Source organism: Lacerta agilis, chromosome 4, assembly GCF_009819535.1.
Source record: "Lacerta agilis isolate rLacAgi1 chromosome 4, rLacAgi1.pri, whole genome shotgun sequence".
Taxonomy (NCBI): Eukaryota; Metazoa; Chordata; class Lepidosauria; order Squamata; family Lacertidae; genus Lacerta; species Lacerta agilis.
This window is the reverse complement of record NC_046315.1, coordinates 30,622,300-30,641,207: the sequence shown is the minus strand read 5'-3', so window position 1 is coordinate 30,641,207 and position 18,908 is coordinate 30,622,300. Positions and strand designations below refer to the sequence as shown.

The window sequence follows — 18,908 nt, the reverse complement described above, 5'->3', positions numbered from 1 at the left end:
ATGAGCAGCTTGCTCGTTTTTCTCCCCTCCCCCTTCCGATTACTCTAATATAATAATATACGCTGCTGTACACAATGGAGACAAAGCTACAAATATTTAAGGAATTCCAGGGGGAAGGAAATATTTATTTACTTTAGTCGTTGCCATTTGCAAATGTATGTAAGGGTAACATCGGTTTCTCTCCGTGCATGTGAAATCGGGGAGTCCTATTGAGTTCAATGGGCTGCCTCCCACGTGTGCCCGCTTCATTTAAAATAATAATAAGGATCGCGGCTATAATAACTGCATTAACAGGGCAAAATGGTTTTTCTACCTGGAGGTGGGGGGTGGGGAGCCTTCCTTGCTAACTTTTAATTGTTACAACGCCTGCCAACATTTTTCTGGTAGGTTTTCTGTGTTCCGAGCAGAATTTCTGCCGGTGTGGCTACAGCGAGGGAAAAAGACGGCACCTGCTGAATTTCCTCTGCCGGGGATCTTCCAGGAGGAGCAGGGAAATATTCCTGTTATGTGATAGCCAAATGAGTGCCCGTCGATAGCTCTCCCATTTTCTAATACCTATTTTGTTTTATTGGTGGGACGGCCGCATTGATCCAGAGGAGCTAATATCTGCCCGTTCCCTAAAATCTACATAGGCACGAACAATATATGCCTGCTTAGATCTGACCCCAATATAATTTAATAGTATTTTACTACATGTATTTTTTTTTTTGGGGGGGGGGGTGGTTCGTTTTGCTTTTGCTCTTGTTTTTATTACGTATCTATCTTGTATTTCTAATACTGTCAACCCCCCTGAGATCTTCGGATGAAGGGCGGAACATTAGTTTAATGAAGGATAATAATAAAGATGGTGTTTTCTTAGCGACGCTTGAACAATGCAGCCCACTGATTTTAATGAACTGGGGCGCACCTAAAACTGCACAGGATCGGGCTACGCACACAAGCAAAACCGCCTGGTGTTATTTTTTTTTTGGGGGGGGGGGTCATTCATTCATTAAAACACTTGGGTGTTAAGGCAAGCCTCTCTGAACATAGAAGCACTTACTTCAAAGAATTAAACTGCCAGGGGTCATCTGGCTTGTACAAACGAAGTTTCTTCTTCGCTCTGAACTCGGGGAAATAAAAGCGAGGGGAGAGGCCTGGCGAGGAACCGCTGCAGGTAGCGAGCCGGGAGGCGGGACCCGTCCTTCCTTGAAGGGGGAGAGGCGAAGCACCTGCCGGAATGAGCCTTAGGGCGCAGCTGGAGGAAATGGGAAAGCGCTCCAGCAACAGGTGCCGGGGGAGATCGAGCCGAGGGAGGAAGGGAGTTGGTTGCATCGGCACGCTCCTTTCCAGATACTAATAATAATAGTAATAGTAAAAGGCGCGGCTTCCTTTCCTAAGCGGAAAAGCAAGGCCAACATCTCCCGGAGTTAGGAGTAGACGGTGAGGTTTGTTTGCGCAGAGGGATCCGGCCGGTGGGCGGAGGAGGCGGCGCCATGGCCTGGAGCTGGCGATGGCAACACCTAGGGCTCTTTCTCGGCCTCAGCTGGCTCCCGACAGGTGAGTCGTGGGGGGCGGCGGGGACCGAAGCTGGAAAGAGAAAAGGAGCTGCCTCCCGATCTCCGTGATCTTTCGTCTTTCTCTTGCTGTTTTGCTGACGGCGACTGGTTTTAGTAGGTGATTCTCTCCTAAAGTTTCCTCCCGCCCGATTCCTTCCTGCTCCTTCGCTTGTTTACAGTACCTTCCTCAAAGGCAGGTCTCCGGGCTAATCAGGCATGTCTTAAGTCTCTCCATATTGTTTTTATTTTAATCTTCTTGGTCCCGGGGAGGAGAGGTTGTAAATTTGCCCAGCATATATAGGGGGGTTGTGTGTGTGTGTGTCCCCTTTTAAAATCGTATTTGCTCTAGTTGTGAACTTACATGCACACGGAGTGGATACATATGTAAATAACTTTTGTCCTCCACAAAAATGCAAGTAAGAAAGGGTGGAAATCTATGTAGTAGCTAGCATTTGGTGTCAGCAGTTTAGCCACAATTCTATTTACATATGTGTAAGCATGTGAAAAGTTCACTGGTTTATCTCCCCATTGCCCTCCTAGATATTAGGTGCAACATTCTTTAAATAAGATGTTGATTATTAATAGGACTGTAGCTCTGCTGCTTTGGAGGAAAATGCATGTACAGTGCAATATGCAATGACAATGAATTAGACTAAATTGTATTTTTAAACAAGTGTCTTCACATTCTGTCCTGTATTAACAGTGCTCACTTGAACACACAAAATAGAAGTTACAGCCGTGCAGCCAAAGATTGGTTGAGCCCAGTCCTAGTTTAATTCATTCCCGAGTAAATACATTTAGGCTTGCAGTAATAATGTCACAGCCACAAAAATAACCAGTATGTGCACTTCTTAAGCCCCTGGCCATTCATTCTTGTAAAGAGACTTCATTCCAACTAGGTGCTGTCAAGTGTGTTTGAGTAATTCTATCTAATACAGTGTTTATATTATGTTATCTCAAGTACTGTTGATATCTTTGGTATTGTTAAAGCCTTGAATACTTTTCTAGTGTTATCGTGTATACCTATGATAGGGAAAACACAGGAGTCTGGCTAACCTAATGTATATCTAAAAGCTGTTTAATAGTATTAGATAGGCCAAGTATAGTGATAGTATTATATTAAATTGTATTTGGCTATAATTGAGATTTTTTTTAGATTTAATAACAAGCTTTCTCTCTTTTCCGCTTATTTCCTTCTTGGTTATGTTTTGTCTAATGCTGTATATTGTTTTGTTGATAAACTATTCTACTTTTCATAGACTGTTAGCTGTCCCAAAAACATTTATGTTGATAGTGTAGAAATAATAGTATATATCTTATTTTTGTGGCAAAACCTACACACAAGCCTGCAACCTCCCTATTGCATGAGTCAGAAAAAAATATTTGTATTCTGTTAAATTCAAAGTGCTAGAGAAGTCTCAACCCTGATTTATCTATTACAATGGAATCATGTGTGTCAACTCACAAGTAAGAGCCATTAAATTCAATGAGTCTTGCTCCCAGTGATAGGATTTCAGTCCAACATATGAGTTGGGGCAGGATATTTTACACATATTTGAAACACATATTAGCACAGTTGCTCATGGCATGTTTTTATACACCACCGCGAACCACTGCTCTGCATTTAGGGAAAAGGCCTTTTTGGACCACTGAAGACTGGAGTCAGGGGTGTGTGTTTAATAGTATGTTTTAATCATTGTAACCCACCCTGGGACCTTAGAGTGAAAGTCGGAGGATGAAATTAATAATAAGGCTCTGTTTTGCATGGGCTAGTATACATGCCCCAAAACTAGCATGTTTTCCAAAAATAGAGGTGCACATCATGTGTAACCTATGGGTTTAGTCCAGGTAATAGAATGCCCCTGCAAGGTACAGTACTTGGAAGCAAGCAATAGATAGAAGGCCAGAACTCTTCCAGAAAATGAGTTATTGAAAATGTTGAACAAAAAGTCATGAAGGCTATTCTAAAGAAGAGGGAGTGGGAATTGTTAGTTCCAGGGTAAAATCCAAAAAGGTGGTAGAAAAGGGAGTTTTCTTTGACGTGGCAAACTTTACTGAGTGGACATGCTGGAAATGGCATGTGAGAAAGGCATGAGAGGTGCAAGAATGACACAGGATTGTAACAGTTACAGGTAGGTAGCCATGTTGGTCTGCCATAGTCAAAACAAAACAAAATAAAAAATTCCTTCCAGTAGCACCTTAGAGACCAACTAAGTTTGTGCAGGGATTCTTTTGCTGGAGCCTCCCGTGTGCAGGACAGAGTCAACTGCACACGGGATACCAGTTGCTGGGGGATCTGGTGGCCAGCGCCTCACGTACACCCTTGCATGGAGCACTGGCCAAGTGCGGACGGGACGGCCGGTAATTCCGGAGCCCAGCTCACACCGTGCCGTGAAGTTCAGGATGTCCGCCGACTTGAATCTGAAGGATGAGTGAGTTGAGTGAATGAATGCCTCGTAAATGGATTTGCAGGCGTCCGCGACCTCTTAAGTTGTTCCCGAAAGCAAAGAACCAAAGTAAAGGGCGGCCAAAACTGCGGCCAAATAAAACACTGGTAAACGGTAAAAATTAAACTAAAATGAAATAAAGACTACGACCATGGTCTCTTTTTAAGATGGTTTTGGCTGACCCGTGTGGGCTGTTTCTCTCTCTGTACCTTGCCACGCAACTTTCTCTCTGGGCTTGTCCGTTCCACCGTCTTCCACGCTAGCTAGTTCACACTATCTCTCTGTCTGTCTATCTCCTATCTCTCTGTCTATCCATCTGTCTTTCTATCTGCCCAGCACGGGGAGCCGCAGCCTTTTATTGACAAGAACAAACAACGTCATGATCAATACTTTTACCAATCAGAACGCTGCCCCTGAAAAGGGCGGGAAGCAGATTAACTGACCATCAACCAATTTGAACTTGGAGCCAATAAGTCCCGGCGGAGGGATCTCAGCGGCAAGTCGCCTGCTGGATCCTCCTTTCACTTTCACTTTCTTGCGGAGGGATACATAAAATAGTGCATAATTGTTGTTGTTGTTCAGTCGTGTCCGACTCTTCGTGACCCCATGGACCAGAGCACGCCAGGCACGCCTATCCTTCACTGCCTCTCGCAGTTTGGCCAAACTCATGTTAGTAGCTTCAAGAACACTGTCCAACCATCTCATCCTCTGTCGTCCCCTTCTTGTGCCCTCCATCTTTCCCAACATCAGCGTCTTTTCTAGGGAGTCTTCTCTTCTCATGAGGTGGCCAAAGTACTGGAGCCTCAACTTGAGGATCTGTCCTTCTAGTGAGCACTCAGGGCTGATTTCTTTGAGAATGGATAGGTTTGATCTTCTTGCAGTCCATGGGACTCTCAAGAGCCTCCTCCAGCACCATAATTCAAAAGCATCAATTCTTCGGCAATCAGCCTTCTTGATGGTCCAGCTCTCACTTCCGTACATTACTACTGGGAAAACCATAGCTTTAACTATACGGACCTTAGTCGGCAAGGTGATGTCTTTGCTTTTTAAGATGCTGTCTAGGTTTGTCATTGCTTTTCTCCCAAGAAGCAGGCGTCTTCTAATTTCGTGACTGCTGTCACCATCTGCAGTGATCATGGAACCCAAGAAAGTGAAATCTCTCACTGCCTCCATTTCTTCCCCTTCTATTTGCCAGGAGGTGATGGGACCAGTGGCCATGATCTTAGTTTTTTTTATGTTGAGCTTCAGACCATATTTTGCGCTCTCCTCTTTCACCCTCATTAAAAGGTTCTTTAATTCCTCCTCACTTTCTGCCATCAAGGTAGTATCATCAGCGTATCTGAGGTTGTTGATATTTTTTCCGGCAATCTTAATTCCTGTTTGGGATTCATCCAGTCCAGCCTTTCGCATGATGATTTCTGCATATAAGTTAAATAAGCAGGGAGACAATATACAGCCTTGTCGTACTCCTTTCCCAATTTTGAACCAATCAGTTGTTTCATATCCAGTTCTAACTGTAGCTTCTTGTCCCACATAGAGATTTCTCAGGAGACAAATGAGGTGATCCGGCACTCCCATTTCTTTAAGAACTTGCCATAGTTTGCTGTGGTCGACACAGTCAAACGCTTTTGCGTAGTCAATGAAGCAGAAGTAGATGTTTTTCTGGAACTCTCTAGCTTTCTCCATAATCCAGCGCATGTTTGCAATTTGGTCTCTGGTTCCTCTGCCCCTTCGAAATCCAGCTTGCACTTCTGGGAGTTCTCGGTCCACATACTGCTTAAGCCTGCCTTGTAGAATTTTAAGCATAACCTTGCTAGCGTGTGAAATGAGTGCAATTGTGCGGTAGTTGGAGCATTCTTTGGCACTGCCCTTCTTTGGGATTGGGATGTAGACTGATCTTCTCCAATCCTCTGGCCACTGCTGAGTTTTCCAAACTTGCTGGCATATTGAGTGTAGCACCTTAACAGCATCCTCTTTTAAAATTTTAAATAGTTCAGCTGGAATATCATCACTTCCACTGGCCTTGTTGTTAGCAAGGCTTTCTAAGGCCCATTTGACTTCACTCTCCATAATTAGTGCATAATTACTAACAAACAAACATAAATGACCGCAGGTACACACACGAAGTGTATTCCCACAAGTTTGTTCTTGGTATGAGCTTTCGTGTGCATGCACACTTCTTCAGATACCTCATTGTACCTCATTGGTAGAATGTCAACTTGGCATGCCAAAGATCCCAGGTTCAAACCTTGACTTCTCCAGATAGGGCTGGGAGAGACTCCTGCCTGAAACACTGGAAAGTGTCAGTGTAGACCAGGCATAGGCAAACTCGGCCCTCCAGATGTTTTGGGACTACAACTCCCATCATCCCTGACCACATCTGGAGGGCCGAGTTTGCCTATGCCTGGTGTAGACAGTACCAAGCTAGCTGGACCAATGATCTGACTCCGTATAAAACAGCTTCTTATGTTAATGAGTACCTAACTGGGAGCCCAACAGCCAACCAGCCTGCAAGATTTCCTGAAAAAAATGCAGAAAAACCAAGGAAAACTCCCAGATGAAAAAGGCTTGCTTAGTTTAGGGTGCGTAAAACATGTAATGGATTAGCAAACAAAGACTCACAAAAGGGTAGGCTGGTTTGGGATGGGTCCTTGAATGGATGCTTTCCACATGAACAAAAGAAATGTGACCACCATTTCCTGCTTAGTAAAAGGAAAAGGAGTTTCAGAGTAGAGTTGTAGCATAGACTAAAGAGTTCTTTGTTTCTTTTATAGTATGGAGACCCACACTTCTGCTTGTCAAGTGCCCAGAAAGTATGAGTCCAAGCAGTTTTCTGTTTGCCCTGCTGCTTTCACCAGGAAAACCCCACTCCTTAGTACTGAAACACAGCAATCTGCGGAAAACCAAATTGACGTTCGCTCCGATTCAGCAGTAAAGAGCGCATTTTCCTAGGTGAAAGCGGAAGTCTGGATTAGCCCTCACTCTCAGTGTTGTCAATAGCTAATGGATTGGCGATGTAACACTTCTTTGATTGAAATCACGCCATTATATGAGGGATGCAGGTGCTCCCTTTTAGTTTCACTGGAGGGTGTTGGTGGGAACTTTCGTGTACATTTTGTCCTAATTTTCTAGATCTTTTCAGATTCCCAGGCAAAACTGAGACTTTTAAGGCACAGTGCTCGTTCGTATATGCAAGCATCCTAGTACCCTCTGGCATCAAATGTGACTGAAACAATCAGTTCCTGTATGTTGGATATGGATCTTCTCTGTTATAGCAGGGGATATAAAGTTCCAAACATAGATTTCCTACAGACTTGGCCAACCTGAAGAACTCACATATTCCCCATTTGTGAAACTAGTATTACGCATCCCTTACCCTTATTGAGAGATAATACAAAACCTGCCCTCATCCCAGCTTCTAGGACATCCTGAATAAAGCTGTCGTTTGCACAGCTTCTTCCCCATGACATTTCTTCATCTATCTCACACTTGCTCCTGCTGCTGGTAAATTCAAAGATTATGGCACTGCTGTCTTCCAAAGCCCTATCAAATCCAGAACTAGGATAAAGTAATTCCTGTGGGTACAGACCAGATGCAAACTGTAGAATATGTCTGCAGAGTCACACAAGTAATGAACCAGTCCTTTGGAAAACTATGTAACTTGATTTTTTAAAAACTAAATCTCCCTATACTTGGTTTGCTGTCTGCATTGGTAGATGTTTTTTCCCTGGGGCATAGGGGTGGTTTTCATATGCTTACTGATAGCTGTTGTTCATGTTCTTCATTGCAGGTTGCTTCTCTATCCTGGTGACTGTGCCAGTTGCTGAGCGATACACAACTTTATTTGCCTCTGTGACCCTCAGGTGTGACTACAGTACCTCTGCCCAGCTGCAGGATGTGCTAGTTACCTGGCGCTATAAGTCCTTTTGCAAGGACCCCATCCTTGACTACTACAGTGTTGGTGAGTGCCACTGATTTTTGCAGCCACCACCAAGGATTGCTCTCCACACACATGAGAAGAGGCAGGGAGGGAGGGAGCCCCAGGGAAGACAGTTGTTTGACTTGTTGTTCTCCAGAGCCAAATAATGGGGAAGTTGATCTCTTCGGTCTCTGAACCAAAATGGATGGAGTGATAGCTAGAAGATGCTGCTTTAGGAAATGACTGCTTGTGATTTCACTTTTAAGACACTGTGTTATCTTTGGAATGCATGAAACCCTAGAGGGCTCTGTGATTTTAGGAAAGGGGGCCTTTCACTTTCAGTCATGCTCTCCTTTGGCTCTAGCACTTCCAATTCAAAAGGAAAAATCTGAAGTTTAAGACTAATTTCTCCCTCTAATACTGAGCTCAACCAGAGAGTGCCAACAAATTCAGGAAGAGGATTGAGACTTGTGTTGCACTGCACTTTGGCCTGTAGTCTGACATGGATGAACCCCAGCCCACCTTCTAAGTTGGGGGGCAGGGAGGGACTATCTTTAACCTCACACCCTATTTTCAGAGGAATTCTAGAGCCAATCTGGAACTCGTTGTGATATTGGAGAAGGGATTATATCCCTCACTGAATGAGGAGCAAGGGTCCCTACAGTCAAAAATGCTGGCAGGCTATCCAAAAGTTGTGAGTCTGGAGAGGCTTAGTGAGATGCTCAGAGTTCTTGCAATCTGAACCATGAATTATAGCTTTCACTATTGTAAAATTAGATGAAAAGTATTGGGTTTCCAAAGCATTGTTTTAGTTATCTGTATGGTCTAATATCCACCAATTTTTTCTTCCCTCTTTGTGCCAAATCCTGATAGCTTATCCTGTGAATGATGGGCTTGCCAACTTTTTCAAATATATCCCAAAGTCTCATCCCACGTTGTTTCCCCATATGCCCAGCAAAGTTCGCAGTTCATATAGCATCAGGGCTTGCTGTCTCCGGAAATCAATTGACTCTTTGGTAATTTCTCCTCTGTACCTCCATAATTTTTTCTGTTGTTACCACTTATAAAGGGACAGGTAATAAACATAGAGTGATCTTTCCTCACTGGAATTTTAAGGAGCACTATTATGAATTTGGAAAGGACCTAACAGAAGCAGAAGACATCAAGAAGAGGTGGCAAGAATACACAGAGGAATTATACCAGAAAGATATGGAGGTCTCATACACCCCAGGAAATGTGGTTGCTGACCTTGAGCCAGACATCCTGGAGAGTGAAGTCAAATGGGCCTTAGAAAGCCTCGCTAACAACAAGGCCAGTGGAAGTGATGATATTCCAGCTGAACTATTTAAAATTTTAAAAGAGGATGCTGTTAAGGTGCTGCACTCAATATGCCAGCAAGTTTGGAAAACTCAGCAGTGGCCAGAGGATTGGAGAAGATCAGTCTACATCCCAATCCCAAAGAAGGGCAGTGCCAAAGAATGCTCCAACTACCGCACAATTGCACTCATTTCACACGCTAGCAAGGTTATGCTTAAAATTCTACAAGGCAGGCTTAAGCAGTATGTGGACCGAGAACTCCCAGAAGTGCAAGCTGGATTTCGAAGGGGCAGAGGAACCAGAGACCAAATTGCAAACATGCGCTGGATTATGGAGAAAGCCAGAGAGTTCCAGAAAAACATCTACTTCTGCTTCATTGATTATGCAAAAGCATTTGACTGTGTCGACCACAGCAAACTATGGCAAGTTCTTAAAGAAATGGGAGTGCCGGATCACCTCATTTGCCTCCTGAGAAATCTCTATGTGGGACAAGAAGCTACAGTTAGAACTGGATATGGAACAACTGATTGGTTCAAAATTGGGAAAGGAGTACGACAAGGCTGTATATTGTCTCCCTGCTTATTTAACTTATATGCAGAATACATCATGCGAAAGGCTGGACTGGATGAATCCCCAACCGGAATTAAGATTGCCGGAAAAAATATCAACAACCTCAGATATGCTGATGATACTACCTTGATGGCAGAAAGTGAGGAAGAATTGAAGAACCTTTTAATGAGGGTGAAAGAAGAGAGCGCTAAATATGGTCTGAAGCTCAACATCAAAAAAACTAAGATCATGGCCACTGGTCCCATCACCTCCTGGCAAATAGAAGGGGAAGAAATGGAGGCAGTGAGAGATTTCACTTTCTTGGGTTCCATGATCACTGCAGATGGTGACAGCAGTCACGAAATCAGAAGACGCCTGCTTCTTGGGAGAAAAGCAATGACAAACCTAGACAGCATCTTAAAAAGCAAAGACATCACCTTGCCGACAAAAGTCCGTATAGTTAAAGCTATGGTTTTCCCAGTAGTAATGTACGGAAGTGAGAGCTGGACCATAAAGAAGGCTGATCGCCGTAGAATTGATGCTTTTGAATTATGGTGCTGGAGGAGACTCTTGAGAGTCCCGTGGACTGCAAGAAGATCAAACCTATCCATTCTCAAAGAAATCAGCCCTGAGTACTCACTAGAAGGACAGATCCTGAAGTTGAGGCTCCAGTACTTTGGCCACCTCATGAGAAGAGAAGAATCCCTAGAAAAGACCCTGATGTTGGGAAAGATGGAGGGCACAAGGAGAAGGGGGCGACAGAGGATGAGATGGTTGGACAGTGTTCTTGAAGCTACTAACATGAGTTTGGCCAAACTGCGAGAGGCAGTGAAGGATAGGCGTGCCTGGCGTACTCTGGTCCATGGGGTCACGAAGAGTCGGACACGACTGAACGACTGAACAACAACAACATTATGAATTTAATATTTTGGATTTAAATACACTGGCATTCATTTTGTAATTTATCCCCTTTGTTTATTGCAGCCTATCAAGCAGGCCTAGCTCTTGGCCAGGACCCTTCCAACGACTGCAATGACAATCAGCGGGAAATACGCATTGTTGCTCAGCGAAGAGGGCAAAATGAACCTGTGCTTGGTGTTGATTACAGACAGCGGAGGATAACCATTCAGAACAGTAAGAACATTTGAGCAGGGACCGAGAAACTGTGGCCTGTAGAGGTCTCATTAGTGCTAAGGAAACACAGCCTTAAGCAGCCTTAAGCAGCATGAAGTAATTGTATCTTATGGAGGTGTAAATGACTCGGAATGTAGTTTCAGCTCTCCAAAAGTCTGCCTGCACAATACTTTTTGCAATTCAGGAATGTGCTGTCGTGGTATGAGAAGAATACCACCCATTTGCCTACTTTCGCCATGCTGTGTTTGTTCTTCATAGGAGCAGATCTCCTGATCAGTGAAGTGATGTGGTGGGACCATGGAGTCTACTACTGTAATGTTGAAGCTCCAGGAGATACAAGCGGTGACTCAGACACAGAGGTCAAGCTCATTGTTCTCAGTACGTAGCGCTGTTCTATTTTTTAAAATTTTTATTTTAGGGTGACCTCTTCATTTTTTTCTTACTGTTTATGAAGTTTTAGAGAACAAAGCATGGAGCAAAATGAGCCATGCTCTGATCCTAAAGATGTCTACTTCCAGGGTTATCACTTATTTCAATCTACGTATTAAAAGGGGAGAAGAAGACATCAGCAATTCCTGATCTTGCGTTGCTGGAATGCAGCCTACTGTACAATGACAAGAGCTGTATCTCTTGCCTCTGGCCCTTCCCAGCACTGGCATTCAGTCCTCAAAAGGCTACTGCAAGATAGGAAGACATTATTTCTGTATGCAACTGGAAGGGGAATTACATACCGACAAAGGAAGATTGGCTAAACAAGCTTTTAGAATTTATTGAATTTGCAAAACTAACCGCAGTAATAAGATATCAAACAAACCAGAAACTAAGATCACAATGGAAGTGGTTTGAAGAATGTGTGCATAGCTGTCAACCTTCCCTTTTTTTGCAGTGGGAAACGGCGCTGGAATAAGGGAATTCCCCGCAAAAAAAAGGGAAAGTTGACAGCTATGTATATGAGCAAACACTGTGCTAAAGACAACATGCTGATATGACTAGATTAAGTTGGTAAAGTTGATTCAGAAAACAAAATATTAGTAAAATAACAGTACTAAAGATGAGAGTTACAAATTGCAATATAAATAAGAATATAATAAACATAAGAAATGACGAACACTGGTGGAGGAAAGTCACGTAAGTGTAACATTTATGTGTGTGTTTTTGCATTGTCGGTATCTGAATGGTTGTAGTTTTAATGTTGTGTGTGCATTGTATATAATAAATTATTATTATTATTATTATTATTATTATTATTATTATTATTATTATTATTATTTTAAAAGGCTGCCCGTTATGCAACGAGCCCTTGGACTGGGTTTCTCTACCCCTGGAATAAACAAATAGTTTTTGTTGTTACATCTGAATGCAGCACTCTGTGTGAATGCTCTCTCTGTATTGGATGAGCTATCTTGTGAGGGAAGATTGCAGAAAGCTTCCTTTTTGGTGCAGGAAGCTCATCTTACAGGCATCTAGTAACAAGAAAAGCAAGGTGATAGGGGATGATGATGTCCTCTTTCCCCCATCAGATTGGCTGACTGTCGTCCTTATCGTCCTTGGTGGCCTCCTCCTCCTCATGCTGATAGGGGTGTGCTGGTGCCAGTGCTGCCCTCAGCATTGCTGCTGCCATGTGCGCTGTGCCTGCTGCCCAACTCGCTGCTGCTGCAATGAAAAAGGTAAATCAGAAAGCAGGGTGTCTGTAAATTGGAGAGCCAGTGTGGTGTAGTGGTTAAGAGCGGTAGACTTGTAATCTGGTGAACCGGGTTCGCGTCTCCGCTCCTCCGCATGCAGCTGGGCTAGTCACACTTCTCTGAAGTCTCTCAGCCCCACTCACCTCACAGAGTGTTTGTTGAGGGGGGGGGGAGGAAGGGAAAGGAGATTGTGAGCCGCTTTGAGACTCCTTCGGGTAGTGATAAAGCAGGATATCAAATCCAAACTCTTCTTCTTCTTCTTCTTCCTTGCATTTGTTCCCAGGGAAACAATATCAGCAAAATAGGTGTATTAAACCAAAAGTTGTTTTCGTGCACGCTTCAGCGACAAGCATGCCACTTGGATGTCCTCTGTGGGATTTGGGGTGGTCGTGGAGGGGGAATACTGCTCAGTTGGAAACCTGACTCTGCGTCTTATCCAAAATGTACACAAATAGGAGGGCCTTCATAGTTTCCTCCAAGTAGTTCAAGGTGATGTTTTATCCTCACACCAAGCCTGTGAAGTAGATTAGAATAAGAGACCATGATTAGCTTAAGGTCACCCAGTGAGCTTCATGACTGTGTCAGGTTTTGAACCCTGGTCTCCCAGGTCCCTGATATGAAATTCTAACCACTATGCCCCATCTCCATCCCTTTCTCCCATTTGCATTTACTCTTTCAGCATGTATAAATGCTCTCTTCGTGTAACATGCTGAAGTAGACCATAATTTTATGTTAAGGGCATTGTGTAGGACAGAGTTTGCTAAACTTTTGGGACCCATTGACACATCTGTGAACTGGAGAAACAGTTATGAACACCTTGTGTATTTATTAAATTTATTTTCTACCTTTCAGCAGCACAACACACACACATAAATATAATGTTAACTATTCTATTGGCTACAATAGAATGCTTTTGAGCATAATTTCAGCAGGGGGAATGGAGTCTGTGGGAACCAGGGAAGTCCTCTGCCAGGACTACATTGGCAAAGCCCCAGTGTGAAGGAATTCAGGATTGCACTTTTAATGTTAGAAAATTTAGTGTCTCCAGAATAAATATCCGTCTGAAATCAAAATCACACATTTGATGCGGACAGACTGTATTGTTTCATGCCACCCCAATCTTGGAGCGGTGCAAGATTCCAGGGGTTCCAGGCATTCTAAATCAAGCAAGGAACCTCCCTGTCACTAATTTTGGCTTCCAATATAGCTGTTCTATAAAATGGAGAGAAAAAGATCTCCAGACTGCTCGAGTGCACCTGTATAACATCTGTTGCTTTTTCTATCCTCTAGTGCTGGAACGACATCAGTTTATGAAACAGGCTCAACAACTTTTCCCATGGATGACACACCACTCCCGGTCATCTTCATATCAACTAAACCCATTGTTACAGAGAGGTAGGGCTGCGTCTACAAGTCCCAAGGGAGTGTATATATTACAGCAGTTTAATGACTTGGATGCTTGCGGTTTGGCTTAATGATGATGCTTCTCCCAGAGGTGAAAGAGCATCAGAGGCTACCAACCCAACTGCTCAGAGGTGGCAAGGGTCAGGGCTGAGTTTATTCGTTACACTGGCAAGTGGAAGCATATAATTTGGGATCTGTAAAGACTTGGCATCTTGTTTCCCACAGTGACCAACCAGTTGTTTTGGAGAAAGCCCAACAAATGTTTCTGGGAAATCCACAACCAGGGCGTGAAGAAGAGAAACCTCTCCCGTTGTTTTGGGGGGTGTTTCTTTTATTGTCCATCTGCAAACCTTGAAATTTCCCAAGCCTAGTGGTTCATCTCTTTTGTACATGAATGGAGCAGATCTGGGCTCCATGAGGATCTACACTCACAGAATTAGATTTCTATTTGCATTTAAGAAAGATTGCCCCTCTGTGGATTTCTTTTTGTAATCCACGTTTAAAGCCATCTAAGCTATTCACCATAATTACATTTTGTAGCATAGTGGACTCCATAGATTAATTATGCCTTGTGTGGTGATGTACTTTATCTGTCTTGAATCTACTGTCATCCAATTTCATGGAGGGGAGGGGGAGAGAGGGAAACCACTTTTCTACACTAGGCATAATTTTAGAAACTGAATTGCTTTTGTTTTCTAAACTTAAAATGCTCCAAACAATTACTTTCATTTATTAAATTTATATACTGTACTGCCCTTCATCTGAAGATCACAATGTAGCTTTTTCTCCTAAGGAAGGTCCTCTACTTGTTGATTCCTTTGCCTCCCATTTTTCTGCACTTTTTGAAGCAGTCTTTTTCTCAATGGGGTGATCAAAACAGGTACTTGCCAATGAGGTCACGCCCACTGTATATGCATTTGGAGCAGACCAAGTTTAAACAAATTGATCCTGCTGCTACTACATCTACTCTGAGTCTCTGTCTTAATGCTAAATTGGAATCCTTTATTTCAGGCCTAGGAAATCTGTGCCCCCCCCAGCTGCTGTTGCCCTCCAGCTGCCGTCAGCCCAAGCCAGCATGGTCATTGGTTAGAGATGGTGGAAGCTGTGGTCAAGCAACATCTCGGAGGGACACAGTTACCAGTCCCTCTTGACCTGTTTTTCTCTCATGGCAGGTGTCTTTCTTCCCTCTCCCCACCTTCTGTTCCATAGATGTGTCTCTGCAGAGCAGTCAGGCACGGATGCCTCCACTTACCCAGTTTCCCTCCAACAAGATCTTGGAGCAGCTTGAGTCTGAGGTCAGGAACCTTGGCGTTTCCCAGCCCGTGATACCTCCGCACCGCGTTGAGAGCAGTCGTCATCCTAGCATCCTCTCCTCTCTGGGCTCAGAGATTGTGGAACGCAGAGTGATCCAACTGCCTCCCATCATTGAGCGCATCCCATCCTCCCGCAGAACTAGTGGTTCGTCACGACCACGGCGGTCGACATATGCCTCGCGACCCCGGAGCCAGGCAAGTGACGACGAGAGGGAGAGGAGGAGGAGGCGCTTGTCTTTGGATGAAGAAGATGATTCCTACTCCAGTTACGACCAGGAACTCCGGAACAGACCTAGAGACCGCAAAGTCGAGAGGCAGAGGGCTGGCAGCCATTATGACAGGTCTCGGAGTTCTAGGCCAGACTTATCTCCCACTTTGCACGGTAGGAACAGTTCCGATTCGTATCCTGAGGAGGAAAGAAGGGAGCGTTCCGCACGGCATCCCTCTGACAGAAGGTATTCAGGGCAGCGAGCTTATCGACCTCTCAGTCAGAGGAGTAGGGACTCTGATCGCCAGGGCCGCCGCCGCCATCGCAGCTGTTCTCCACCATCCCGCCGGGAGTCTTGGAGTTCATCTGATGAGTACGAGCGCTTCCAAGGAAACAGTAGGCGGCATCGCCAGCGCCGCTCTCCAGACTGGCCAGAGAAACCTCCTAGTTACCGCTCGGTAGAAATCATCCCAGCCAAAGGCGACAAAGCCAGAAGCCTTGCGGAGCAGCAATCGGTAAAATAAGTGTGACAAATATTATCTTTCATAATCTCATGGGTTTGTAGCTTTGCACCCTGCTACATACATGCTGCTCTCTGGCAGAGGCTGAAGACAGGAACCATACAGAAAGGGGTGCCATGTGCATTTGCACAGGGCTGCTTTCTAAAGCTCGTGCCCCTGTTCAAAGACACATGAATGGGCTCAAGAGAAAGCATGGTCAAGCTCATGGCTATTTCTGAGTGAGGCAAACCAGGCCTTGCTTGCCTCTAGCCTACAAACGCTTCTTCTTTCCTTGCCCTGACAAGGGCTCGACAACTTACCAGGACTGGGGCAGGGCAGTGAGTAAGGAAGGCAGATAGTGGGGAGGTGCTCTGGGGTGGGGACAGGGAAGCCATCATTCTTGAGAACAGAGAAGGTGCTGCCTCATTTAGGCCATTGGAGTGCTTTTTTCCAGCTGTTGGGTATGTGGGAGCATCCATTCTAGCCCAAGAGCAAATAACGAAACAAAGCACTCCAGCCAAGAAGCTTCAGATTCTCTTCTTGGCCAGCATGGTATTGCTTTTCTGGCATGGTTTGAGTTCTGGTTTCTGGTTTGAGTTCCATGCCCCCCCAGGGGTGTGGACTTGCTGGCTTTTTATTATTTTTCCAACCTGGCTGCCACTTCTGCATTGCCTTCTTCTTCTGCTTCCCCAACCATCCCCGGTAAGTTGCTGAGCCCTTGCAAAGAAGAGAAACAGCAGCTCTACGTAAGACCCACCCAAGCATTTGCATGGTAGCACAGTTGTTGTTTTTGCAAGTGCTCACTTGGAGCACGTGCAAAAATGGAGCCCCTTTTAAGGCAAACGGTAGGAAAGCCTTGCACATCTTTAGAAAGGAAGCTCTGTGTTGTTTGTCCTCAGCATGCTAGTGAATCAAACATTGATATGGCCCAGCCCACTTGATGAGAGTCAAAACTGCACATGACTTGTCTCGTGTAGTTCTCCTCCTAAGAGAAAGGTAGTGGTAGTTGCGGTTTTCACAAGTAGCAAGCAAGTGGGGAGGGGTAGGTGAAAATCTGGATTCGAAAACTGTAGCATTAGGGTCAGACCTGGATCAGATACCTTTCCACTGCTGGTCTGATCCGAGTCAGGGGCTCCACATTAGTGTTTTCAACGGAACCTTTTTTATGCATTGCAAATTATACGTGCAGGCAGCCCAAAGGTTTAAAGCCCCCACCTCCCACTCTTAAGGCCCTAATCTGGATCAAGCCCCCACACCAACTTATTTGTAAAATAATAATAATCCGTGCACATTCCAAAAACAAGACAAAGTACCTTGCACACAGAGGTGGAGCTGTGAGACTGATATCATGTGCAGCTGGGCCTTAAAACACCCAGCTGCAGTGGCACTTCGTTTCCCAGTTGATGGAGGAGAAGACACCTGCCATGCGATGAGAGGGGCAGGAATAGTATATTCCAGCTTGATCCACCAGTATGTGATGGTCATTAATATCCAAAATTGCATTGCTGTGAACCACCCTTCTGTAATGCATCCATCTTCAACCAGAGGGAGCCTCACGAGTGCTATCGGCCCCACTGGCGGAGGAAGAGGAGTGCAGGGGGAGCACACCGCCCCCGGCAGCGCGATCCTAGTGGGGTGCCATAGTGGCTGACCCCCGCTCGGGCTGGGCACCACGCCCCAGGACGCATGCCATGCCCCCTCGGCACGCCACGCCCCTGGGACGCGTGCCAACCCTGCCCCTGTCTGCTCTCTGCCCTGTACAAAGGTTCGAAATTTTGGAGCTAATTAACAGCATCCATCGTTCAGATGAGCATCATTCAGATCAAGCAGCCTCAAATCAGACTGTGGTTGGGTTAGCCCAGTAGGGGGAAGTATTGCTGTTTAACAGCCTGGAAGGGAGGGAGGGTCAGAATGAATTATCAATAACCTGTTGCTCTGTCCCCCATTATGGCTGCTTACCAGCTGCTTACCAGCTTTCTTTTTCTCTTCTAGGAGAAAGGCAGTTCTCGCAGCGGAAGAAGCGTTGTCATTTAGCCTTTTCTTCCTGCTATTGTAAAAAAAAAAGTCTGCAAATCAAAACAGTCGTTAGCTGTTCAGTGTAGCAGCCAACAAGAGGAATCTGTTTCATCTCGATCACCTTCAGCCTGGATTTCCTCAACTTGGTGGACACTTTGATAAAGCAGGAATGAGATGGAACTCCTTTTCAACAACATCTCGTTCCCGACATCCCTGCTCTAGAGTTTGCTAGACAGTTGGCTTTTAAAAACATGCTTCGTACAGGAATAATTTGTACAAGAATGATTGCTTATTTTTGTACAAATCTTGCAACAGCATACCCAATACACCTAATGTTAATAATACATGTTGAAATTAACTGATTGCCAATGGCCTGACTCAGAGCCTGACGAAAGTAGCCTTGGATTGCATCAGACTCTGCAATTTGATATTTACATGAACCAGTTACTGAATGAACTGTACAAGACAGCTCAGTTGCTGAGCAATGTGGGCAAACAGAAATTAACCAAGATAAACATTTTGAGTATTCGGTATTGTAATACAGGTAACTCCAACTTATACGTGCTTTTAACTTAAGGGCATTCAGCTTTACATGGTTGGCAATTAAATAATAATAAAAAGGGGGAGGGCGTCCAGGAAAAGAGACATTGGCAATCCCACCCGGAATTGAACCCAACGTGTTTAGACTATATGTGATCTTAGCTTTGCACGCTATCCCCGGAACATAACCCCCATGTAAGTTGAGAGTTGCCTGTACATTGATCACCACTGTACATTAGGACCTAAGGCTTGGTTCACAGATGCACTTTCATCACTTGATGAACAGACTCCCATTGACTTGTGTTCAAGGAGAGACTTGTGTGAGCTGTGAGACATTTTTG

At 44.7% G+C, this 18,908-nt stretch overlaps 1 protein-coding gene across 1 annotated transcript; it reads left to right on the top strand.

Moving 5' to 3' along the window:
* The first annotated feature begins 1,349 nt into the window (after positions 1-1,349).
* On the top strand, positions 1,350-18,545 carry ILDR1 (immunoglobulin like domain containing receptor 1). Its single transcript, XM_033146561.1, has 8 exons — positions 1,350-1,539; positions 7,776-7,946; positions 10,755-10,904; positions 11,163-11,282; positions 12,425-12,571; positions 13,877-13,981; positions 15,200-16,026; positions 18,004-18,545. The coding sequence occupies exons 1-8, from the start codon at positions 1,476-1,478 to the stop codon at positions 18,043-18,045; spliced, it is 1,626 nt and encodes a 541-aa protein (XP_033002452.1). The 5' UTR covers positions 1,350-1,475; the 3' UTR covers positions 18,046-18,545.
* The last annotated feature ends 363 nt before the right edge of the window (positions 18,546-18,908 follow it).